Source organism: Peromyscus leucopus, chromosome 5 (genome assembly GCF_004664715.2).
Source record: "Peromyscus leucopus breed LL Stock chromosome 5, UCI_PerLeu_2.1, whole genome shotgun sequence".
NCBI classification, from domain to species: domain Eukaryota; kingdom Metazoa; phylum Chordata; class Mammalia; order Rodentia; family Cricetidae; genus Peromyscus; species Peromyscus leucopus.
Window position 1 is genome coordinate 76,008,162 of NC_051067.1, and position 24,160 is coordinate 76,032,321.

The following is a 24,160-nucleotide window of genomic DNA, read 5'->3' on the forward strand; positions in this document are numbered from 1 at the left end:
GGCGGGGCGAGAAAGCTCTGCGCATGTGTAGTGCGTCTTGCCGCACGTGTCTTTTAAGGAGGGTTTCTGTTTATATTGAGAGTTTTTAAACTAGTTTATTCGGGAGCTTTCCTTTGATTCTCTCAACCGAGCCTAAAACCGAGTAAAAGAAGCTCCAACTCTTGCTTTTTATGAGTGAACGTTGCTGGGACTGATTGTGCTAATGGGGACGTGTGCTAAGTTTCCCTTCAAGTTGAGGCATTCTTAGACCTGTCCCTCACCTGAAGGTCAATAAAATTTAGGACAGGGCTCGGTTGTCCTTTGCGATTAGAGTCCTAGTTGGTTTAGTAAATATTGGTTTAGGCAGGGCGCAAAGACAACGAACGGTCAGTTTTGTGCTGTGCTAAAAGCCAAAATTTCAAAGACTAATTTACGACCTGTCAGCTAAATTTAACTTGGATTATCTCTAATGGAGCAAATTGTAAAATATCCATTGAAATGGAGGCGAGTGGCAGGAGAGCACACCCCTTATCAGCGACAGGACTAAGGGGAGGAAGACAGGAAGTTAGAGGAAAGCACCGAGGTCTCCAATTTTAGACTACCATGCTTTTCGGTTTTAAAGGAAAAACAGTGCTCTACTGGTTTCAGTTGGCAGAAGCATTCATAATCCTGTCCTTGCCTGAATTCTCTGGGCAAGGGCTCTTCATCTCACTTTTATCTTCAGGTAGGGGAAGGGATTAGGTCTCCTGTTCGAATCTAGATCATTTTATTTAAAAACTTATAGCCAGGGGTTGGAGAGTTGACTCAGCGGTTGAGAGCATTTGTTGCTTTTCCACAGGACCGGGGTTCGAGTGCCAGCGCAGCACAACAACTGGTAGCTCTAGCTCCAGGAGATCCAACTCTTTTGTCTTTCACTGCCACTAGACACACATGCAGGCTAAACATCCACATAAAATTTAAAAAGTTATAGCCTTGTAGGTTTTTTCAGTTCGATGTAAACGTGTTACAGCATTGAACAATAACAAAAAGCAGAGAGTTGTTTGTGTCTCAGGGATAAAATCCACCCCAAGCGGCTTCTTGTCCTGCTGTTTATTCGCGTGTGGATCGGATGCAGTTCAGGGGAGCTGAAGAGAAACAACCATTTTAATTTGTTTTTATTTATTTATTTTCTTTTTTTCAAGACGGGGTTTGTTTTTGATGAAAGGGTTTCGTGGTTGTAGCCCAGGCTTTCCTGGTACCAGTGGGTATACTGTTGCCCTACTCCCTGTTAACGCTCTCCCTCCCCAAGCCCTGAGGTTACAGTCTTAGGAGTCGCCACGCCGAGCTGAGAACAGTCTAATTCTTAGGGAGTGTAGTAAGGGCGAAGTTAGCTGTGGTTGAGGGATTCCTAGGCCCAATTTACACACCGGGAGCACCCATGCACTTGCTGCAGTCAGGAGGGCTGGAGGGATAGCCCAATGGTTAAGAGTACTGGCTACTCTCGCAGAAGACCCGGCTTTGATTTCAACATCCATATGGCGACTCACAACCATCTGTAACTACAGTTCCAGGAGGGTCCAATGCCCTCTTCTGGTTTCCACGGCACTACACACATATGGTTCAGGTAAAATACCGCTACACATTTAAAAAGAAAGGAAGAAGAAAGCCGCAGTAAGAAAAAGAAAACGAGATGCTGGGAGGACCTAACAGCTAGAGAGGCCTAGAGGCAGCACTTATTCCGTCACGTGACCTACCATGGCCAGGGTCGCGCTGCCAGATCACGTGTGACTGCTGCGCCCTCCGATTGGCTTGGCTAGGCCAGTTTGAACGGCCTACGGAAGCCGAAGCTATTCATTTCGGCCGCGTTTATTTTTTTATTCCCAGCCTTTGGCTCCCTCCTTCCGCGCGAGCCTCTGGAGAAGCTGCAGCACTTAGGCGCCGTCGCTGCCTCCCGGGGCCTGGTAGGTGGGCCTCGCTCGGCCGGGGCCCCTCGGCTTCAGCTCTGCTCGAACCTCCCTGGGTTCTGGGCCTGCGCCGCGCGCCGCCCAGGCGTCGGGGTCGCGCCCGGCTGAGAGGCGGGGAACCGGGTTGGGCCAGCTCGCGTGGCCGGCAGAACGGGCCGGGCGGGGGAGGGGGAGCTGAGCCGATCTCAGGGGGTGGGGCCTCGGCGCCCGGGCAGGTTTGGGTGCCACGAGATGCGGGCCAGTGGGGCGGCTGGGGTCGGGCTGGAGGGGCCCTGATTGGGGGAAATCGTCGGGGGACGTCGCGAGGATCGGGTGTGTGTGGATCTGTTTCAGCGGGCTTTGGTTGGGTCTGATTGGGAGAGACAGCCTTGAAAGTTGGGCGGGGGGAGATTGTTAGGTCCTGATAGGAGGGGCGTCAGACTTAAGCTCAGAGGGCTTTCCTGGGTCTGACTGTGAGGCGACGATGGGATCCGTTGAGGGTAACGCTCCGGGTGAGTGTTTGTGCGGGACTCTTGAGGGGAAGCTGCAGGGGTTGGACGGATGGGGGTCTCCGACACCAAGTGGTCGGGGGCTTAAGGGAACTTGATTAGGGGGGCTGCCAGAGATCCGGATCCAAGTCAGGAATTACTGCTGACTTGGGCGGAGGGTGAGAGCGAGAGAGGCTTGGCCAGACCTGATTGGGGCTGGCAGCGGGCACAGGTTCTGGGGGCTTTGGTCGCGGATTGAGTGGTTTTGACTGGCTCTCGTTCAAAGAGACATTGGAGAGCTGTTGGGCATTGCTTGTATCCTGGTTAAGGGGAGTCACTGAACCGCGTCCAGACCAGAAAGGGGGGCATATGCGTCTGCCGAGCTTGTAAGGCCGGTTTAGAGGAGGTAGCAGGGATGAGAAGGATCTAGGCGCTTAGGGACATAGAGGAACTCCGGAGCCTAGGAGCAGCTAGGATCTAGCGGAGCTTGAAGGCTGGATTTTGGGGGAAGGAATCCTCGTGGACTGAGCCTTCACCTGGAAGACCGCTGGGGCGGGGCCCTCGTCCTCGAGGGAGGCGGAAGCCCTTGGGCCCGTAACCGGGGGCGGCGGCATGGACCGCCCTGGGAAGAGGGTTCCACGTTAGGCTTGCTGTGGATCCGTCGAGCCCCCGCCACCGGTCCTGATGGCCCGCTTTTATATTCCCCCGACTCTCGCCCCCGAGCCCGCGACTGCGTGGCCCAGGATGGCTTAGCTGGCGGGGACCCTGCACTTGGACAGGGACAGGCGCGGATCCGAGGCCTCCGCTTGTCCGCGGAGAGCGCTTGCATCTGCGTGCATCCGCCTCTGCCTTGGGGACTCAACCTGGGTCTCACACAGAACCCCGGCGACCCAGCGCTGACCCAGGCTCCTACCCCTGCAGTTCGCCTTGCGCCATGGACTGGCAGCCAGACGAGCAGGGCCTGCAGCAGGTCTTGCAGCTTCTCAAAGACTCGCAGTCGCCCAACACAGCTACTCAGCGAATTGTGCAGGATGTATCCTTCCTTCCTTCCGGGGCTGATGGAACAGGGCTGATGGCTGAACCTCCTGAAGGCTAGAGAGGGAGGGACTACTTCTTGATCCCCAGACTCTGCTGCAAGAGAGAACATGACATGAGCGGAGAATTAAAGGCTTAGGTCCCTGGGTTCGATTTCCAGAGGTGCAGAAAATGTGGGAATGCCTGATGTTCACTGAGCACTTAATCCTGTAACTGTTAAAGTGAATGCTGTTAACTCTCTTTACAGAGGGGACCTGGAGGCTTAGAAAGGGAAAATGCTTTGGCAAAGCCTCAGCTAGGAACCAGGGTGAGAAGCCCAGCCATCTCAGATTTTAGTTCAGTCTGCCTTGTGAGAATGAGGGTAGATGGGGAGGGACGCTGGAGTTGCACCATGAGTGTGGTTGAACACTTTTTTTCCTAGTTGCTTGTGTAAGTATATAAGTATCCTGGTTAGTTTTGTTGTCAGTTTGATATACCTATGAAGAGGGACCTTCCTTGAAGACTTGCCTCCTTCAGAATGGCCTGTGGCAATGAATGTGGGGCAGTTTCTTGATTGATAATTGATGTGGGCAGGCCTGCGGGTCCAGCCCTGCCCATCCCATTGTGGATGTTATCCCAGGGCAGGTGGCCCTGGGCCTGTATAAGAAAGGTAGCTGAATGTGAGCCTTGGAAGGAGCCAGTGACCAGCATTGCACAGTGGTTTCTGCTCTGGGACTTCTCTCGATGAGGAGCTAAAGCAAACCCTTTACCCTTGCCTTGGTCTTGGTCAGTGTTTTATCACAGCCAACAGAGAAGGAAATTAGAATAATGAGTTCAGATTTTTACATGAAGATTTTTAAATGAATTGGCCACAATGGCAAAAACCTTTAATCACAGCATTTGAGAGGCAGAGGCAAGTGAATCTCAGAGCTTGAGGGCAGCCTGGTCTTATGTAGACCCTGTCTCACTTGAAAATAGGGCAAGTCCCCACCTTGTCCTGCAGCACTGAGGATGAAACATAAGGGCCTGGAGCATGCTGGCCACTTGCTTTATCATTGAGCTGCATCCCAGTACTGCTCCCTGGGTCTCAGCCATTCACTCTCTCTGCCTCAGGGCCGGAGACTGTATGGCCTTGCACATGCTAGGCGTGTGTTTTACCCCTGAGCTGTATCCCTGGACTGCTTTTTTGAGTCAGCGTCTCTGTAACAGAATAAAAACAACTGAATATGTAGCTCAGGTTGGCCTTGAACTCAGGGTGATCTTCCTTTCTCAGCCTCCCTGGTGCTAGGATTATAGGCATGCACCACACCCAGGTAGCCTTCCATTCTGACTGAGAAAAGCAGGCATTATTGGAGTGCCAAAGTCAGAGACGAGTAGCAGCTGACAGTCTTTTCCAACCCATTCCTGCTCTATACGGACATAGGGGTGATGCAGGAAGCTCAGACATGTGCCCTAGTCCATGTGTGAACCTGGTCCTCCTGAAAAGGCCCTTTGGTGCTATAGGGGTTGTGATTGATAGTGGCATCCCAGGAGCTGGCTGCCTAAATGCCTTGGTCACTCACATTTTGAGCAACGTGGCAGTGAGAGAATATTGCCTAGGAAAGGTTACTGTCTCTCAAGTTCTTTTTTTTTTTTTTTCTTGAGCCAAGATCTTGGGATATGGTCCATGCTGACCTGGAATTCAAGATCTTGCCTCTCAGCTTCCCTAGTTCTGGGATCACAGGGGTGCCCCAATACACCTGGCTTTCCAAGTCCCTTAACAGCTTGGCAGAAACTTAAACAACTCAACCAGTTTCCTGACTTCAACAACTATCTGATCTTCGTCTTGACCAGACTCAAGTCAGAAGGTATGTTCTCTGTCCCTCTAGCTGTGCGTGCAGATCTTGCTTTTCTACTCGCTGCCACAGTCCTCTGACCTTAGCACTTTTCCTGCAGATGAGCCAACCCGCTCTCTCAGTGGCCTCATCCTCAAGAATAATGTGAAGGCGCATTACCAGAGCTTCCCGCCTCCTGTGGCTGACTTCATCAAACAGGAGTGTCTCAACAACATTGGCGATGCCTCCTCTCTCATCCGAGCCACCATTGGTGAGGGGGCTGTGGGGGTCGTCAGCAAGGACACACTAAGGGCTTGCTCTGGGCCAAGAAGCTGTTCACCGAGTTGAGGGTGTTGCTTACTGAATGCTCCAGCACCCTCTGTGATGATAGCACTGTCACTACTGCCATCTGACTGGAGAGGAAACTGAGGCACAGATGATAAAGGGACTTGCCTGGCAAGTAACAGCTTGGAAACAAGCCAGGCAGTGCAGGTCAGTCTTTTTTTTTCCCTCTTTTTTCTTTTTGAGACAAGGTAGTCCAAGCTGGCCTCAAACTTTCCAACCTTCTGCTTCAGCCTTCTGAGTGCCTCAGTAACTCAGTGTCCACGATTTTGTGATGTGGTTTCGAACTCTGTGGCTGAGGTTCAGCAGTTGCAATACTTGCTTCCTCTGTCCACGTGGAGTCATGAGGAGTACCCCTCAAATGGTTTCACTTCAGTGAGAATGAGTTCATGGAGGCTGCTTGCTGAGTCCAGGAGGAAACACCTGAGGGAATGACAGCAGAGCACAAAGAGTTACTCAGGCCATTCTCCTCTACAAAGATTAATAGGTGATTTCCTGGCAGTGCTTTAACATTTTTAGTTATTTTCTGTGAGGGAGAGCACACACTACTATACCTGAGCCTGGAGGACAGAGAAAAACATTGGAGAGTCAGTTCTCACCTTCCACATTATTGAGATGGGTCTGTTGTTTTTGCTGCACAGTGTATTCCAGGCTTATTGGCAAAATAGCTTCCTGTTCTTTCTTCCATCTCCTCCCATCTCAGAGTAGAAGTGATGGGATTGCAGATGTGCACCACTGCATCCAGGTCACATGGGCTCTGATTACAGATGTACACCACTGCATCCAGGTCACGTGGGCTCTGATTACAGATGCACACCACTGCATCCAGGTCACGTGGGCTCTGATTTACAGATGCACACCACTGCATCCAGGTCACGTGGGCTCTGATTTACAGATGCATACCACTGCATCCAGGTCACGTGGGCTCTGATTTACAGATGTACACCACTGCATCTAGGTCATGTGGGTTCTGGGGAGCAAGTCTGGGTCATCTGGCTTGGACAGTGGGTGTTTTTACCTGCTGAGTCGTTTTCTCAGCGCTCTCTCTCTCTCTCTCTTTCTCACCATTATTTTCTTGAAATCTGTCAACTAAATTGGTTTATTTTTACTTTTTGTGTGCTGTGCCTAGAGACTAGAGGACAGCTTTGGAGGTTGTTTTTCTCTAATATGTGGGTTTAGACCATCAGGGGTGGCTGCAAGTAAGTGCCTTCAACCACTAAGCTAGCTTGCTGGCCTTTCTAGTAGAGTATTTTAAGGAAAAGACAGCTATTTATTTACACCTCAGGAAGGGAAGCCTTAAAAAATAAAGGCTGGGTATGGTAGCACATGCCTGTAATTTCAGCACTCACTGGGAGTTTGAGGCCAGCCTGGTATAAATAGTTCTAGGCCAGCCGTAGGTGAGATCCTGTCTCAAAAAAAAAAAAAAAAAAAAAAGTAAATAAAAATGACTAGGTATGATGGCCCATGCCTTTAATTTCAGCACTTGGAGGTAGTAGCAGATAGGTCTGTGAGTTCAAGGCAAGCCTGATCTTCATAGTGAATTCCAGACCTGCAAAGTCTATACATGTCCAGATTTTGTTTCTTGTCATTTTTCCCTTAGCAATATAGTTTTCTATAAGGTAGAGTGGGGTGTATAGTGCCACTATTCCTGTGTGGAAGTCTGAGGACAACTTTGAAGAATTGTTCTCTCCCTACCATGTGGGTCCCAGGAATATCCAAGTCAGCTTGTCAGGCTTGGTGGCAAGCATCTTCATGCACAGCTAGCTCACTGGCCCTACAGTGTACTTTTATAACTGTATTATTGACATTGTTACAGGAATTTTAAGTCACATAGAGGTGATTTAAAGTCTGTGAGAGGTTGGGGACATAACTCAGTTGATATAGTGTGCCTGTTATCTACAGGAGGATGTGCATAGGTTCTATGCAAGTACTATGCCACACTTGATTTTGGCATCTCTGAGGATATCTGTACTTGAGGAAACTTTGGAAGAGCTTTAGGGCTCTGGTATGTTTTTTGAAACAGGGTTTTGCTGCTCAGCCTGGGGTTTCAAACTTGGAATCTTCTGCCTCAGCCTTCTAGGGGCTAGCATTACAGATCTCTACTATAGTGCCTGACCAAAGCCTTCCATTAAAAGTTGAGATCCATGTGGTACAAGAGAGGCTTTGTGGTGTGGCCAACACCGTGAATGGGGGCTGTCCCATTATGGAATGGCAGAGAGACTTCAATTTTAGGGGTTGGGGGGAAAAGGGGGAGGGACTGGAGAGAAGGCTCAGAGGTTAAGAGCACTGACTGCTCTTCCAGAGGTCCTGAGTTCAATTCCCAGCAACCACATGGTGGCTTACAACCATCTATAAAGGGATCTGGTGCCCTCTTCTGGCGTGCAGACATACATGCAGGCATAACACTATACATGATAAATAAATAAATCTTAAAAAAAAATTTTTAGGATTGGCATCATTTGAGAGTGGGCAGTGGCAGCTTCTGCCCTTGTGAAACACTGCCATCTTGTGTTGATGAGTGGTGTGTGCATTGGCCACCATATCCAACCCTGCCTGGCAGCTCCATTGCCCTCAGGCCTCAGGTGAAGCCTTTTGCTTAATACCTGTGGATTTCATTATTCTAAGTCAGTTTATTGTAATGTGAACATTAGTTCAACATCAATATTTTGTTTCCTTAAACAAGTGTTCTCTGTTGCTCTATGTGTGTGTGTGCATGCTCATGAGCATGTGGACAGGTGTGCACACCTGTCCACATAGACGGGCCAGAGGAGGGCATCAGCTATTCTGTTCTTTTACTCAAAAGAATCTGGAGCTAGGCTGGTAGCCAGCAAGCCCCAGAGACCCTGCTGTCTCAACTGATTACTTCTGGGATAACAGGTTCATGCCGCCACACCTGGCTTTTTACCTGGGTGCTGGGAACTGAATTCACGTCCTTCGTACCTGCCCAGCAAGCACTTTTACCCACTGAACCGTCTCCCCAGTCCCAATCCATGGATTTCTACTAGTCAGTAAGGCTGTCTTTTGAGATAAGAGCTTTCATGATGTGACTACTTGACCCCCCCTTCCTGCCCACAACCTCTCTCCCCCGATTCTGGTCTTTGTTCTGTTACTACACCAGGCCCGCCGTACTCTAGCCAAGACATCTTTGCCCCAGGTGACTGAAGGCCGCCTCCTCTTCATCTGTTTTAACTTCCCTCAGGTCTTTGCACACACGTCAAGATGGTCCCTGACCACCATTTTAAAATTGCTCCTCTCTAGCTGGGCCTGGTGGCACAGGCCTGTAACCAGTTACTCAGGAAGTGGAGGCAAGAGGACCTGCAATTTTAGGTCTTGCCTTGGCAACTTGTGACCTTAACTCAGAAGGTTAAAATAAAAAGCTGGTTGGGTATTTAGCTCAATAGCAAAAATGCTTGCCCTGGGTTCAATCCTCGGAAGTATGAAATAAAAATAATTGGAAGACAATGTACTCTCAGCCCTTGGCTTGTGGCCGGCTACCCAGATCTTTGGCTTATGCATCTTCACCTTCCACCTTCCCTCCAGTTCTAAGAGTGGTGTTTTGGGGCTGTCATAGTGAGCTCCAAGCATGTGTGCTGAGTCACCTCGTGCTGCCCAAGAGGGCCTGTCAGTCTACAGTAGGGTGCTTACTCGGCACTCATGTGGCTTGGGTTTCATCCCCAGCACCCCAAAGGGAGAGAAGGGAGCCAGTGAGCCTGTTCCTTGGAGGGGAGGTTGGAGGGACCACTAGGCCCTTGCCCAGCCTGAGCAGCCTCCTCTCCCTGGCTGCTCCAGGCATTCTCATCACCACCATCGCTTCCAAGGGTGAGCTGCAGATGTGGCCCGAGCTGCTGCCCCAGCTGTGCAACCTGCTGAACTCGGAGGACTATAACACCTGTGAGGTGGGTGACAGCAGGCCATGGTCTGGCCCACGCAGGGCTGGATTTTGGAGTAGGACTCAACAGCTCTCTCTGCCTCTGCTCAGGGAGCCTTTGGAGCCCTGCAGAAGATCTGTGAAGACTCTTCTGAGCTTTTGGATAGTGATGCTCTCAACAGGCCCCTGAACATCATGATCCCTAAGTTCCTGCAGTTTTTCAAGCACTGCAGCCCCAAGATCCGGTATGTGAAGTTCCCCGGGCACAGGGTCTTAGAGCTGGTAGGCAGGTGCAGTTCAGAAGTGATCCGTGCCTTCACTGACTACCAGGTCCCATGCCATTGCCTGTGTGAACCAGTTCATCATGGACCGGGCCCAGGCACTGATGGACAACATCGATACCTTCATCGAGGTGGGTCACTAGGCTTGGGTGGATAGGGATAGGCCGAGGGCCCTCAGGCAGCTGACCTTGTGCTTTCTTTCTCACAGCACCTGTTTGCCTTGGCTGTGGATGATGACCCTGAGGTGAGGAAGAACGTGTGCCGCGCTCTAGTGATGCTTTTGGAAGTGCGAATTGATAGACTCATCCCTCACATGCACAGCATCATCCAGGTGTGCATGGCCAACACCAAGGGCAGATGGGTGGCAGGAGGGGGTTGGGGGATCCCTCTTAGTTGGGCTGGGTCTCAGCCTCTCCCCATTACCCCAGTACATGCTGCAGAGGACCCAAGACCATGACGAGAATGTGGCTCTGGAGGCCTGTGAGTTCTGGCTGACGCTGGCCGAGCAGCCCATCTGCAAGGAAGTTCTGGCCTCCCATCTGGTCCAGTGAGTGCTCTAGCCCCATGCCAACAGCCTCTACCCCTGACTGCATTTGCTTACCGTGGCTCATGTAGTGTATGTTGGTTTACTTTGAGTCCTGTGTACGTCGGTTTTTATGGGATTGTAAATTTTAATGGCTTCAAACATTAGGTGACAGACACTAAGTGTGGTGCCTCATACCCATCACTTGGGAGGCTCCGATGGGGGATTGTCACAGAGTTTTGAGGCTGGGCTGGGCTACATAGTGAGTTCTAGGCCAGTAGTCCGGGTTATATAACAAAAAAACAAAAAAACCAAAACAAAGCTACTAACTAGGCAAAAAGATGAGAAAACAATCTTTCAGCAAATCGAGGCCCAGGTGCTCAGGACAGGTGCCACTTCCTCTGTCCTGACTTCCCTTCAGGCATGACCTTCCTGCATAGGTAGTGCTGTGGCATTGGCATTCTTTTTGTTGTTGTTGTTTTTCGAGACAGGGTTCTCTGTGTTAGCAGCCCTGGCTGTCCTGGAACTCGCTCTGTAGACCAGGCTGGCCTTGGACTCAAAAGATCCCCCTGCCTCTGCTGGGATTAAAGGCGTGCACCACTACCACCTGGCAGGCTCTGGAGTTTGGGAGTTCAGAGGCTTGAGCGATGCTTTAATTAGTAAAACCGAGGAACCTTGTCGGGTTTTTGAGACAAGTGGGCCCGGGACTCAGGTTCTGACTCCCTCAGACTCTAAGTGCTGTGTCAGGGCTGTTGGGAGCCCGTTTCCTTTCCTTCCTTTCCTTTCTTTATTTATGTGTCAAAATAATTTAATTTTCCCTGTACATTTCTCTTCACATGCGAAATCAAGATACACATTTATAATATTTACCTGTCATGAAACATTCAAGTGAATGCAGATGGCAAAAGTAGAATTCAATCACTAGTGAAATGTTTAAAAAAAAAAATATATATATATATATTAAACAAAAATGTCTTTTTAAGATAAAAATAATCTTCCACAATGCAGTAAATTGCAGATCACTGAAATTTTAACTCTAGATTATTTCAGTTCAGTATTTGGTTTCAAAATCTAGAGACAGTTAAAAGGAAGAGAGAAGGAAAGAGCTGGCAGAATTGCTATCTGGTTTGATGCTTCTCTTTCTTGTTCCGACCACTTGTTACACTGTTTAAAGATGTTGCTTGGAGCCCTTTTCTTGATCTGTCTGAATGACTTGCCTGTCTCGAGTTACTGATAACAAGTAGGAGGTGTGGCTGGAGGGACGGAGAACTTTGAGGAGGATTGAGACACTCTTGTTGAGGGGGCTGGATGATGAGTCAGTTTTGTGACGAAGGTTATAGTACTCCAATGTGTAACTGCCTTTCCTGCTCGTTCCCTGTCGAGGGCCCAGCAACTTCATCTCAGCAATGCCTGGATGTTGGGTCAGATGTTTGTGCTTTTTGTAATGCTGTGGTACAGCATTTTCAAGGGTTCTGGCATTTATTGGGTTTGGTCAAGAGCTATTTGGTGGTACTTAACACTAACAGTGATAGAACAGCTGGATGTGGCTGTAAACACTTGTAGTCACAGTGTTTGGAGGTTGAGGCAAAAAGTTCATGATGTCCCTTTTTTAAATGTGTATCGGTGTTCTGCCTGCGCGTGTGTCTGTGCCTCTGTGTATACAGTGCCCACAGAGGCCAGAATGGTTGATTCCTGGGGCTGGAGTTAGCACAACTGATGATCTTAACTACTGAGCTATTTCTAGTCCCAGTGGCTACATAGATCCTGTTTGAAAAGGAGTCAGGGGAAAGATTACGTCTCTTAATCATAGTGGCTGGAAATATGTTGTTAGTTCTCTGAAGGGGATGAGCAGATACAGGACACAGAAGATGGGTATGTTGAGCAGAGTCTGTCCCTTGCTCAGCATTCCTGCCCACGCCTGCTTCCTCTTCAGGATGGGCACCTCAGCTAGAGTCTCTACATTCTTCCCAACAGTCTCTCTCCCCACAGGTTGATCCCAATCCTCGTGAATGGAATGAAGTACTCTGAAATTGACATTATCCTGCTTAAGGTCAGCTGGGGTATCCACAGTTGGCTATGGGTGGCCAAGACCATGGGTGTTGGGTTGGAGTCTCCAGGCAGTGCTGAGAAGTCTTCCTGGCTGGTCCCTAGGGGGATGTGGAGGAGGACGAGGCAGTACCTGACAGCGAGCAGGACATCAAGCCACGCTTCCACAAGTCACGCACAGTGACACTGCCGCACGAGGCTGAGCGGCCTGATGGCTCTGAGGATGCAGAGGATGATGATGATGACGATGCTTTGTCCGACTGGAATCTGAGTAGGTTGTAGGCCACCTCTGCAGGGAGAGGGTGAGAAGCTGGTGCCGAGCAGTTTGTGAAGAATTGGTGACATTTGGTCCTATGGCTGAATACCTGCCCCCAGGCCTCTCTGAGCCTGAGTCCCATTGTCCCCCTTCAGGGAAGTGCTCAGCAGCCGCGCTGGATGTCCTTGCTAACGTCTTCCGGGAGGAGCTGCTGCCCCACCTCCTGCCCCTGCTCAAGGGCCTCCTGTTCCACCCCGAGTGGGTGGTCAAGGAGTCAGGGATCCTGGTGCTGGGTGCCATTGCCGAGGGTGAGTCTGCAACGTTTGATCAGCGTCTATCTGGGCTGACCTGGGCAGTGCCAGTGAGGAACGCAGCACCACAACACAGGCCAGGGCTCCTCGTCCTTGACTTTCTCAAATTTTATTTAGTTATTGGTTTTTAGCACAATGTTTCTCTGAGTGTGGACCTATCTGGCCCTCCAACTCCCAGAGATCCGCCTGCTTCTAACTCTTCTGGGATTAAAGGCGTGTGCCACCCTGCCTGGTTTCCTCATTCTTTCCAAAGAGCTCTGTTATCTGTCTTCCCCTTGCCCGAGAGAGAGACACACCCCTACCTGCCGTTGCCAGCAAATTCTCAGCTCACCAGCCCTCTTCCTGGTCCTCACAAGCAGGTGACTCTGATGGTTCAAGCATAGGACAGCAGGTGTAGTGCCCACTTCAGGTCCTTCCTCACTACCCATCCCACTGGGTACCCCGTGTCCTTGGGGAATTCCATCCACATAGCCAGGGCCAAGCCCAGGCCTCAGACATGGGCAAACTGAGCTCCAGGCTGACACCACTTCCCTCATGCCCTGCTGTACATTCTTGCTGTTCGGCTGCCCACCAGAATTAAGAAGTGTCTGGATTTGGAGTTCCTTTAAATTTAACATGGTGTAAAGAGCACAGTGGTGTGTACACCTGGAGTTATGTAACTGGAGGAGGGCTGCTTCAAGTGCGAGTTCAGGCGAGCTAGGGGACCCCCAAAACAACCCACAGTGTGGCTGAAGCTGGCGTAGCTTTTGGGCTTTTCCTCCACAAGACATAGGCTATGAACTGTGGCCATTTTTGGCCAAATGTGACCATCTCATCACCCAGAATTGTCACCTAAACTCTGTCACCTAAACTCTAAGAGCTTTCAGTCTGGAGAGCTTTCTATACCTGTGAGTGAGGCCTGGGCTTTGGAGTAGGATACAGTCTATCAGTACAACACTTGTATGGATTTCAGAAGGCCCAGGGTTCCATCCAGAAATGGTTTCATGACCTACTTCCTAGGTGACTATGACACCTCAGATACTATGCAACATATGTGCATGGTTATTTTTTGGTTTTTGAGATAGCGTCTTGTTACACTGTGATATCCTGCCGCAGACTTCCTAGTGCCAGGATTACAGGTGTGTATAACCACACCTGGCTGAAGCACAACCTCTTATACATGCCACACAAGTCTTGAACATGTGGCCATCCTGCCTAAACTTCCAGAGTTCAGGGAGTATCACCTTAGCACCTCTGCATATGTTGAGACAGTCCTGTTAGGGGTACTGTGTTCAGAAGACCAGTGAGAGAGCTAGAAAGTTGATCCCAAGGTGATAAAGAGGTGTGTCCAAAGGCCTTTAATCCCAGTTCTTAGAGATAGGCAGATGTCTGAGTTAAGGCCAGCTGGTCTACACATCAAGTTCCAGAAAGGTCAGGGCAAAAAAAGGGCGGTGGAGGGGGGCTGCCAATGTGCATGAGGCCCCAAATTTTTTTTTTTTTTAATTTTTTTTTTTTTTTTTGTTTTTTAGAGAGGGTTTCTCTTTTTAGCGCTGGCTGTCCTGGAACTCGATCTGTAGACCAGGCTGGCCTTGAGCTCACAGAGATCCACCTGCCTCTGCCTCCCCAGTGCTGGGATTACAGGCATTTGTTTTGCAAAACAAAACCTCTGTAAATAATTAATTAAACAATAATGATAAAGATAAAAAAAAAATGAGGGTTCAGCGGTTAAGAGTGCTTGATACTCTTCCAAATGATCTGAGTTTCATTCCTAGCACCCACCTAGCCCCTCACAATTTTCTGTAACTCCAGTTTTTGGAGTTACACTCTTATGACTTCCGTGGGTTCCTGCACATCCACACACTCCTTACACAAAAATAATAAGCGAGGGGGGCGGTAAGAAAAACACAAAACCCTCAGGTTTCAGGTTGAGAAGCGCTTCCTATCCATCTAAATCACCCTGCACGTTTTCATTTGTCCTGTGTTATTTGGAAGGTTGTGTGGGGGGGTGCTTTTTCTGTGATATGCTAGCCTTGAACTGTGGCTTGCCTCCTGCCTTGTTCTAAGTGGTGGCATTATAGGTTTGAGCTACCGCCCAGCCAGAAATTGAACCACCTCTAGCTCCATTGTATCCGCTGTGTCTCCTCTAGCTCCTGTCTTTCATGGGCTCTTTAATGCCTCCAAGCCTCAGTTTTTCCACCTATCATGTTGGGTTGGATGTGCCTGAGCCCCGCCTTCTCTCTAAGCCCTCCTGTCTCTGGGTTGCTGCAGGCTGCATGCAGGGAATGGTGCCCTATCTACCTGAGCTGATCCCACACCTCATCCAGTGCCTGTCAGACAAGAAGGCCCTGGTGCGCTCCATTGCCTGCTGGACGCTGAGCCGCTATGCCCACTGGGTAGTCAGCCAACCACCTGACATGCACCTCAAGCCTCTGATGACAGAGCTGCTCAAGCGTATCCTGGATGGCAACAAGAGGGTGCAGGAGGCAGCCTGCAGGTGAGCCTTTACCCCGTCCCTACAGTGGCCTCTCACCCTGGGAAGTGATGATGCCTGTGACTGCTGACAAGACACTGATTTCTGTCGTATTCGTACTGGCTGATCCCATGTACATCCTCCCCAGCTGCCTGTGGTCAGCTCCATCTGTGAGTCATTAAGCTTTCCTCCTGTCTTCATTCACCAGTGCCTTCGCTACCTTGGAGGAGGAGGCATGCACGGAGCTGGTCCCCTACCTCAGCTATATCCTTGACACTCTCGTTTTTGCCTTTGGCAAATACCAGCACAAGAACCTGCTCATCCTCTATGACGCCATTGGCACCCTGGCCGACTCTGTGGGCCACCACCTTAATCAGCCGGTGAGACCCTAGAGACCCTCTGCCTTATCCTTGTGTCCCTCGGCATCTGGTTTTTGCCCTGTGTCACATGCCAGGACATGACCACAGCCTGGACAGGCAGGCTGAAGCACTTTAGTTAGCCCTGCCCTTACTCTGCCTCTAGTCTAGTGCGGAAGACGGACAGCTCAAGGCAGCATGGTCAGTGCTACGCTCGGGAGTGCAAGGGCTGTGGGAAGCAGGAGGCCCTGCTCAGGTTTCTGGGAGGGGGAGGAAGGGAAGGAAGTACTAGGGACAGACAGATGAGAAGCATCAGAAGGGCTTAGAGATCGAAGGCCAGGAGCTTGGATGCCTCCTTTATGGGACAGCATTGACTGAGGTCGGCTGCCACACCTATCTAGGAAGCCCACCTCCCACTCCTTTTCCAGGAATACATTCAAAAGCTGATGCCTCCACTGATCCAGAAGTGGAATGAGCTCAAGGATGAAGACAAGGACCTCTTCCCCCTGCTGGAGGTGAGTGGGCTTAGGTCCTCCCTCAGAGTCCTTCCACCTGGCCAGAGCTCACCCTTTGCCTTTCCTCTGCCAGTGTCTGTCATCTGTGGCCACTGCCCTGCAGAGTGGCTTCCTGCCCTACTGTGAGCCTGTCTACCAGCGCTGTGTTACCCTGGTGCAGAAGACGCTGGCCCAGGCCATGGTGAGCACCCTGGGCCCCCTGCACCCTTGCTCTGCTGCCCAGGCCCTAGCCTATCCATCTTACCTGCCCCCTTTGTATCCAGATGTACACACAACACCCTGAACAATACGAGGCCCCTGACAAGGACTTCATGATCGTTGCACTGGACCTACTTAGTGGCTTGGCTGAGGGCCTGGGTGGCCATGTGGAACAGCTGGTAGCCCGAAGTAACATCATGACATTGCTCTTCCAGTGTATGCAGGTGAGTGCATACACCAAGTCAGGCCACACCTAAACAGGCTAAGGAGACTTTTTTCTAGGCCATAACTGTTTACGTACAAGCTGCTATAGTTGACCTGGGGTAGTCAGGACCCTGATTATACCCAGGGAATGTCAAAGAAAAGGAGCCCTTAAACGGTAAAATTTCATGGACCAGAGAGATGGCTCCACAGTTAAAAGCCCTTGTTGCCTTTGCCAAGGACCTGGGTTTGGTTCCTAGCACCCACAGGGTAGCACCCACAGGGTCACAACCATCCATAACTCCAGCTCCAGGACATTCTAGTCTGTGTGGACACCAAGCACACACATGGTGCACAGATGTACATGCAGGCAAAACTAATCATACACTTCAGATGAAATAAATACATGTTTTTTTTTTTTTTTTTTGCGTTTTTTGAGACAGGGTTTCTCTATGTAGCTTTGCAACTTTCCTAGGACTCACTTGTAGCCCAGGCTGGCCTCGAACTCACAGAGATCCGCCTGTCTCTGCCTCCCGAGTGCTGGGATTAAAGGCGTGCGCCACCACCGCCCGGCTGTTTTTGTTTTTTTAAGACTGGTCATTACATGACTATTCCATGACTTTAAACTCAGCACTCAGGAATCAGAGCTTTGTGGGTCTCTGAATTTTAGGCCAGTCAGGGCTAAATAGTGAAACCTTATCTCCAAAATCAAATAATCATTCTGTGCTGTTGAGATAGCTCAACAGGTAGGAATGCCTACTACCAAGTCTGTGACAACCTGACCAGAGAACCCCCGGACCCACATGAATGAAAGAGTGAGCCAGTTCCTACAAGCTGACCTCTGACTTGCACATGTCTGTCATGGCACTTGTACCTACTCATACATACACATAAAGGTTGAATAAATACAAATTCTAAGGCTGGGAACATACCTTGTAAACATGATGAGCTCTACAAACTGGTTTTTGTGTTTTGTTTTGTTTTGTTTTTTAAACAGTTGTGTCTGTGGGAAGACAGATAGAGTCAGATTCCTGGGGCTTGCTGCTTAGCCACTCTGTATTCCAGTTAGAGAGCTCCAGGCCAATGAGAGATGCTGTCTCCAAAGACAAAGTGGGAGATTGGGATAGTCAGTGGGAGAGCTTTTGCCTCCATTGTGTCAGGCTCTGGCAACCTCCACCACTAAAATACTGACACCTGGTTTTTGCCTGTCCTCCCGTGCACGGGTATCCACTCACACTGTTTACACATAAATACAATTCTTGTCAGGAAACGTAGTACAGGTTGATCTCAAAAATAAAGTTTGGGCACACGCCTTCAATCCCAGCACTGAGGTCCAGGCTGAGCAGAGCTGTGTAGTGAGGCAGCTTCGTCAGTAGAGTGCCTGTTGGACAAGAACGGGAGCCTCGATTGATCTCCGTTGCCAGGGGGCAGGGGCTGATGTGGTGCTGCTCTTCCAGAGAGCCCAGGTTTGGTTCCAGCACCACATCAGGTAGCTGACAGTGACAACTGCCTGTCACTCCAGCTCTGGGGGAATCTGACTCCTTCCAGGGACACCTGTACAACTCTTCCCCAGAATATACACATAATTAAAGATAAAAATAACCAGTGCGGTTACCCAGAGTGATCCCGGCATTGGGAAAATAGAGACAGGATCCCTGGGGTTCTCTGGCCAGGTTGTCTAGCTGAGTTTTAGTGAGCTTAGGTTTAGAAAGAAATTATGCCTTGAAAATAAAGTTGGGTGGCAAGTGAGGACAATGACCCCATGCGCGTGCACACTTGCACCACAGACAGAAGTTAGCCTGGTTTGTGCAGTAGACCCTGTCAGAGCAAACTTAGGAGTGTTATATTAAATATACAACTCTTACTTTGTGGTTGGGGGCTGGGGTGGACCAGGGTTCTGGAGCACTGTAAGTAAGGTCCTGGCGACAGGCTCTGGTAGGGTGGGGGGCGGCTAACAGTCAGGGACAGCCCTGCCCCTCAGCCTGTTCCGTGGTGGGGATGTGCTCTAGGGACTGTGCCGCCTCAGCTGGCTTGGATGGAAGGAGTGGGAGCCCTGTCATTTTGCCACCTCTCCCAACTCCAGGATTCCATGCCTGAGGTCCGGCAGAGCTCCTTCGCCCTTCTGGGAGACCTTACCAAAGCCTGCTTTATCCACGTCAAGCCCTGTATCGGTAGGCTACCCCCTTTGCCCTATCCTGTGGCTCCTGCACTGGCTGGCTTCCAGAGATGGAGGCATGCCCTGGGAGGTCCATGACTGGACTGGGATGTATTTGTACTGTCTGATGGGCTGCCCAGCCAGTTCTGGGAGCGTGGCCTTAATGGTCTTTCTGCTCAGTCTTTTCTTTTTCTGCTCTTCTTCTCTTTCCATTAGCTGAGTTCATGCCTATCCTGGGCACCAACCTGAACCCGGAGTTCATCTCTGTCTGTAACAATGCCACCTGGGCCATTGGGGAGATCTGCATGCAGATGGGTGAGTGTCCTGAAAGTGGCATACTACCTTTTCATTGGTCTGTTTCTATTCCGAGGCCAGAGCTTGATTCTCAAAGGATCCTAAGGGAATGCCTCTGATTGGCCAGGGACAAGAACATGCTTTGATTTCCCTGACAGGTGAAATCAAATAACTAAAAGGTGGAGTAGATAGTCTGTTTCTACTGGACCATCTCATGTAATTGTCTTCCTGAAAGGCCCAGTGGGATCAGTTGGGTGATTTTGGCCTCCTCACCTTGTGGGTAGTGACTCGAGAGAGTCCTTTGGGTGGGTCTGTTGTGTCTGTGGACTTCACTGGGAGCATCCCGAGGAGGCTCTTTGTTTACTCAGGCTTTGTGGTGCACCCGTCTGCATGGAACTGGGGACATGGACTGAAGTCGGCCATACCCAGCTGGCCTTTGTGGGTGGAGTGGGCCATGCAGGGCTCTGAATGGCTGGTCCCTAGGGGCAGAGATGCAACCCTATGTGCAGATGGTCCTCAACAATCTGGTGGAGATCATTAACAGGCCCAACACACCCAAGACACTACTGGAAAACACAGGTGAGTGCCAGGCCTAGCCTGAGAGGGGAAAGTTCCAGGAAGGGTGTCAGTACTTGAAATGGGATTCTGGGAGGAGCCCACAAAAGAGTCCTGGCTTTAGAATATGTGGGAAGAGATCCAGGCTGGGCAGGGAGGACACCAGGATGGGCCAAACTCAAAGGCCCAGGCTAGCCACAGGGTCGTTCAGTTGGGGCCTGTGGGGCGGGGCTCGGTGCCTCCTGTCAGAGGCCCCGCCACGTACCGTCCCGGGGCCACTCGGGGTTGCAGGTCGCCTGACGAGTCCCTCTGCCATTCCAGCCATCACCATCGGCCGCCTGGGCTACGTGTGCCCACAGGAGGTGGCACCCATGCTGCAGCAGTTCATCCGGCCTTGGTGTGTGCCTGCCTGGGTGGGGCCTGCTGGGGGTGGGCAGGACAGCTGTGCTCCCCAGCGCCACCCCCATGGATGCATGTGGGAGACCTCTACCCACGGACACCCTCCCTTCCCTCTGTCCATCCTTCATCTGTGCTTGTCCAGCCCCAAGTGCACCCACTGACCTGCTGCCCTCCTCCATGGCCAGGTGCACGTCCCTTAGGAACATCCGGGACAACGAGGAGAAGGATTCTGCCTTCCGAGGCATCTGCATGATGATCGGTGTCAATCCTGGGGGTGTTGTGCAGGTCCGGGCAGTGGGGCTCAGAGGGCAGGGCGGGGGGGCTGGCTTGGGTGACCCCTCACACGGGATCCATCATGTTTCAGGACTTTATTTTCTTCTGCGATGCTGTAGCCTCCTGGGTGAGCCCGAAGGATGACCTTCGAGACATGTTTTATAAGGTGAGGCTCTGGCTGGTCCCATGGGGTCCTGGGGAGTGGATGCCACAGGCTTGCCCCAGCCCATTGTCCCCCTGCCTCACTGCAGATCCTCCACGGCTTCAAAGACCAGGTCGGGGAGGAGAACTGGCAGCAGTTCTCCGAGCAGTTCCCACCGCTGCTCAAGGAGAGGCTGGCGGCCTTCTACGGGGTCTAGGTGAACGTGGAGACCACCAGGTGAGCAGGGCTTCCGGGTCTCAGGCCTGTCAGTGAAGAGGACGCAGGCCCTGACTCCCCCCCCCCTCTCCCCTGCAGGTTTCTGTCTGCGTCATCGTTGGAGGGTGTGCTGGGGAATGTGCTGCTTCCAGAAGTCACTGTGCCCTGGTCCAGGGGGGTTAGGGAGGAGTGAGTGGGACCTAAATCCAGATGCTACCTAGTCCGTGCATCTGTCCATCTGTTGGTCCACTTGCCCCGCCGGGCCTGACGAGTGGGCAGGTGGGTGGGGACTCCATGCTCATCCTACAGATAGGGAGGGGGGTGGGACTTCGTGGCGGGAAGAGCCCTCCGGGCTCTAATTTGGGTCATCTCAGGCAGCCCATCTGGGCCAGCCATGTGGGAGGGAGGAATCCTAAGGCCTACCGAATCCGGTGTCAGATAAGGCAAGGGGATTACAGGTGGGGAGGGGGGTTCCTTGTAGAGAAGCATACACTCACATGTACACATGTGGACACGCATGTGCGGGCACCACAGCCAGCTAGGCTGGGCCAGCCGCCCCACCAGTTCCTCGACTGCATGGAGACAGTAGAATTAGTGAACTCCCAAATTATGCCTATGGCCTTCTGTGTACCTTGCATCTAGAGTATAAGAAGCTTCCGCTGTTTTGCCGGAATTGGCGGTGATTGGGAGGGCTGGGAGGTTTGGGGGACCTCAGCTGGGCCCCCAGGGCCAGGGAGGAGGGCGGTCATTTTGGGGCTGCCCCGCACTTGCACACTTTGGACCTGCTCCATACACTTCCTGCCAGCTTCATGGCAGCCGCATCTAGTGTCCCCATCTTTGTCACATCCCAGCCAGCAGTAGGGTGGGGACCATTGGAGCAGCGGGGACTGGCTGGAGGCTACCCTAGACCCTTTCCCTGTGCTCCAGAGGTATTTAAAGGCACAGGCCTGGGACTAATTTTCCTTAGAGAGCTAAGGGCAACCAGAGCTGCCAGCATGATTTCCTGGATCTCTATTGAAACAGCTTCAAGGATAGTCCAGCTCTCTGCTCCTGAGAACTCCCTTCTCAAGAGCTAGAGCAATAGCATGTGATTGGTGAGGACAAAGGACAAAGGTTTACTGGGTCCAGCAAGATTTGAAGGCTAGGGGGCGCAGAGTATACCAGGGCCTCAAATTTTGTCCCTTTTGGGACTTAATGTTCATCACCGTGTCCACTGGACTCAGACACCCCTCCCCCGCCCCCCACCAGATTAGTACACTGACTCTAAAAATCCTTGAAGAAATTGGTGGGGGGATGCCATCAAAATGGGAGGGGCTTTCTGAGAGGAGGGTGTGTGTGTGTGTGATTATTTTCAAATCGGCTGTGGAAATCAGCCTTGCAAGATCCCTGAACGATTTTCCTCCATCCCCTTTCTTGCTTCCTACTTCTTTGGGAGCCCATGATATTTTGGGCTTTGACTGGAGTTCTGCATCTTAAGGCCTGCTCCATCATCCCTCTGAGGACCTGGACCTTATCCCATCCAGGCCATGTGTCTTCTCTCAAGTAGGGTCAGGCCCTACCTCTATTCCCAGGGACACTTAGTGCACATTCCATAACTCAGCTAGTGGTCCCCATCCCCTCCAGCCTCAAACTTGAGCAGGTCTCTGGAAGCCATTTGTAGGGAAAAAAACTTTTTTTTAAAGAAAAAATACCATTAGCTTTCTGGTAATTCCACTTCTTTGGAGCATCCTCTGCTGGGTCTTGGGGTGTATTGATGGATTGACTGACTGATGGAGTTGTGACTCCCTCTGCCCAAGGTGGGGGTTCCAACTAACTTCAGGAAAGGGGAGCCCAATTCTTGTATTTTCCCTTTTTTTATTTTATTATTTTTTAAAAGAAATTATTTAATTCTTTAATTTATTTTTTAGTTGGTTTTTGCACAATAAGTTTCAGTTTCTTAACCTTTTTTGCCCAGGGCTGTGGACACAGACTGACCTTGATCTGCAGCCCCCCCACCCCCCTGCCCTACCCCCATTTCCCTGAGTCTTTCATTACCATTACCCTGTGGGCTCCCAGGTCTCTCCATCTGTTCCTGTGCTGTGCTGGGGACTGGCGCCTAGGTGGCGTGAGATTCCACTTGTGTAGAACTTTGTTGAGTAAAGGTCAGTTTCTTGTGAAACCCTTGGTGTCTGGTTTCCTAGTCCTTGGTTTTGGTGGTAGAGTGGTGTGGATGTGGGCTTCTGTGTGACTCCAGTGCTGTGGGAGTAGTGGTAGGAGAATCATGGACTCTGGGAGGAATGAGGAGAGAACAATAGAGCAGGATACCTGAGGAATCCAGGACTCAGTTGGTCCTGGTGGGCTACCTGATTGAGGCAGGAGGATATCAAGTTTGAAATCAGCCTGGGTTGATTGAGACATTGTCTCAAAAAGGGGCTAGTAGCTAGCTTAGCTAGAGACCTAAAGCCCTGGCTTTAATTCCCAGTAAAGTTAAGTGACCAAGGAAACCTGTTTTCCGTCTTTGTAGTGTGGGAAGGTGAGTGTGAAAGGGTGATTAGATGTTCTCTGTGATTAATAACCCAGTAAAGGGCTGCCATGCATTAAACCTAACTGCAAAGCCTTACAACAGACACAACTTTGGGTCACTGGGCAGGCTAGAAATTCTTGGAGATACTAAAATAAGAATAGCTGGCTGAGCGGTGGTGGCGCACGCTTTTAATCCCAGCACTCGGGAGGCAGAAGCAGGTGGATCTCTGAGAATCAAGGCCAGCCTGGTCTACAGAGTGAGTTCCAGGACAGCCAGGGCTGTTGTACAGAGAGACCTTGTCTCGAAAAACCAGAAAAGGAAGAAAAACAAAGCAAAACTGAATGTGACAGTGTACACTTTTAATTCAGCTACTTGGAAGACTGAAGCAGGATTGTTGTAAATCGAGACCAGTGTGAAGTTCTCAGAAAAGCCTTTTATGCCAGCCATGTTGGCTTACACCTTTAATGCTAGCATTTGGAAGTCAGAAGCAGGCAGGTGAATCTCTTGAGTTTGAAGCTAGCCTGGTCTGTATAGTGAGTTTGAGACCAGATGGGGCTACATAAATGTGAGACCCTTAGAACTAAGGGGAAAAAGATCACTTATGTGCTAAGGTTCTACATGACCAATTAGGAATTTGTGATTGTGGGTAGCTGTACATTGTAGATGCAAAATTATCCATTAGTCCTTAATAACCATTTATTGCTCACATCTGTGTCTGATCTAATGTTATTTGGGGCAACCTGAGTCCGAGTTCCTGGGCCATTGTCATTCAACCCAAAAATAAACTTAATCTCTTGGAGCTTAATTGATGAAGTGCTTGCTGGGCACGGTTGAAAACCAAAGTTAGGATTCCCAACACCCACATAAATGTTGGGGACAGGAGAGCATATCTAACTCCAGAGCTGAGGAACAGAAATGGATGTATCCCTAAAACTCACTCTTTGAGCCAGCCTAGCTGAAATGGGTATTAGTGACAGACCTGTTTCAAGATAAACGGTGGGGAGCAAGAGAATTGACTCAGCACATAACGGCATTTGCTGCCTGGTGACCTAAGGTTGAT

The 24,160-nt window shown here is 50.6% G+C and overlaps 1 protein-coding gene and 1 non-coding gene across 9 annotated transcripts; both read left to right on the forward strand.

Moving 5' to 3' along the window:
* The first annotated feature begins 1,781 nt into the window (after positions 1–1,781).
* Tnpo2 (transportin 2) lies at positions 1,782–22,756 on the forward strand. Of its 8 annotated transcripts, none has more exons than XM_028862248.2 (25): positions 1,782–1,919; positions 3,268–3,422; positions 5,175–5,250; positions 5,339–5,488; positions 9,349–9,455; positions 9,539–9,672; positions 9,758–9,839; positions 9,917–10,039; positions 10,137–10,255; positions 12,221–12,281; positions 12,383–12,548; positions 12,689–12,841; positions 15,092–15,317; positions 15,502–15,673; positions 16,078–16,164; positions 16,238–16,345; positions 16,428–16,586; positions 18,647–18,734; positions 18,935–19,033; positions 19,496–19,591; positions 19,859–19,964; positions 20,152–20,251; positions 20,331–20,405; positions 20,491–20,618; positions 20,697–22,756. In XM_028862248.2, the coding sequence occupies exons 2-24, from the start codon at positions 3,324–3,326 to the stop codon at positions 20,596–20,598; spliced, it is 2,694 nt and encodes an 897-aa protein (XP_028718081.1). In that variant the 5' UTR covers positions 1,782–1,919; positions 3,268–3,323; the 3' UTR covers positions 20,599–20,618; positions 20,697–22,756. The 8 variants fall into 8 exon arrangements, with proteins under 8 accessions (XP_028718081.1, XP_028718084.1, XP_028718082.1 ...); XM_028862251.2 differs by having other exon boundaries at positions 19,889–19,964; XM_028862249.2 differs by having other exon boundaries at positions 3,311–3,422.
* Positions 15,356–15,425, forward strand: LOC114687655. Its single transcript, XR_003733694.1, has one exon. It is a non-coding gene; the product is annotated as a small nucleolar RNA SNORD41 (small nucleolar RNA).
* Positions 22,757–24,160: the final 1,404 nt, after the last annotated feature.

Excerpts from the sequence above, each read along its gene's own strand:
- Tnpo2 (XM_028862254.2), top strand. The coding sequence starts at position 3,324 with ATGGACTGGCAGCCAGACGAGCAGGGCCTGCAGCAGGTCTTGCAGCTT. Across the intron at positions 16,165-16,237 it reads ACCTCTTCCCCCTGCTGGAG|TGTCTGTCATCTGTGGCCAC; the intron begins GTGAGTGGGCTT and ends TTCCTCTGCCAG. Across the intron at positions 20,252-20,330 it reads ATCCTGGGGGTGTTGTGCAG|GACTTTATTTTCTTCTGCGA; the intron begins GTCCGGGCAGTG and ends ATCATGTTTCAG.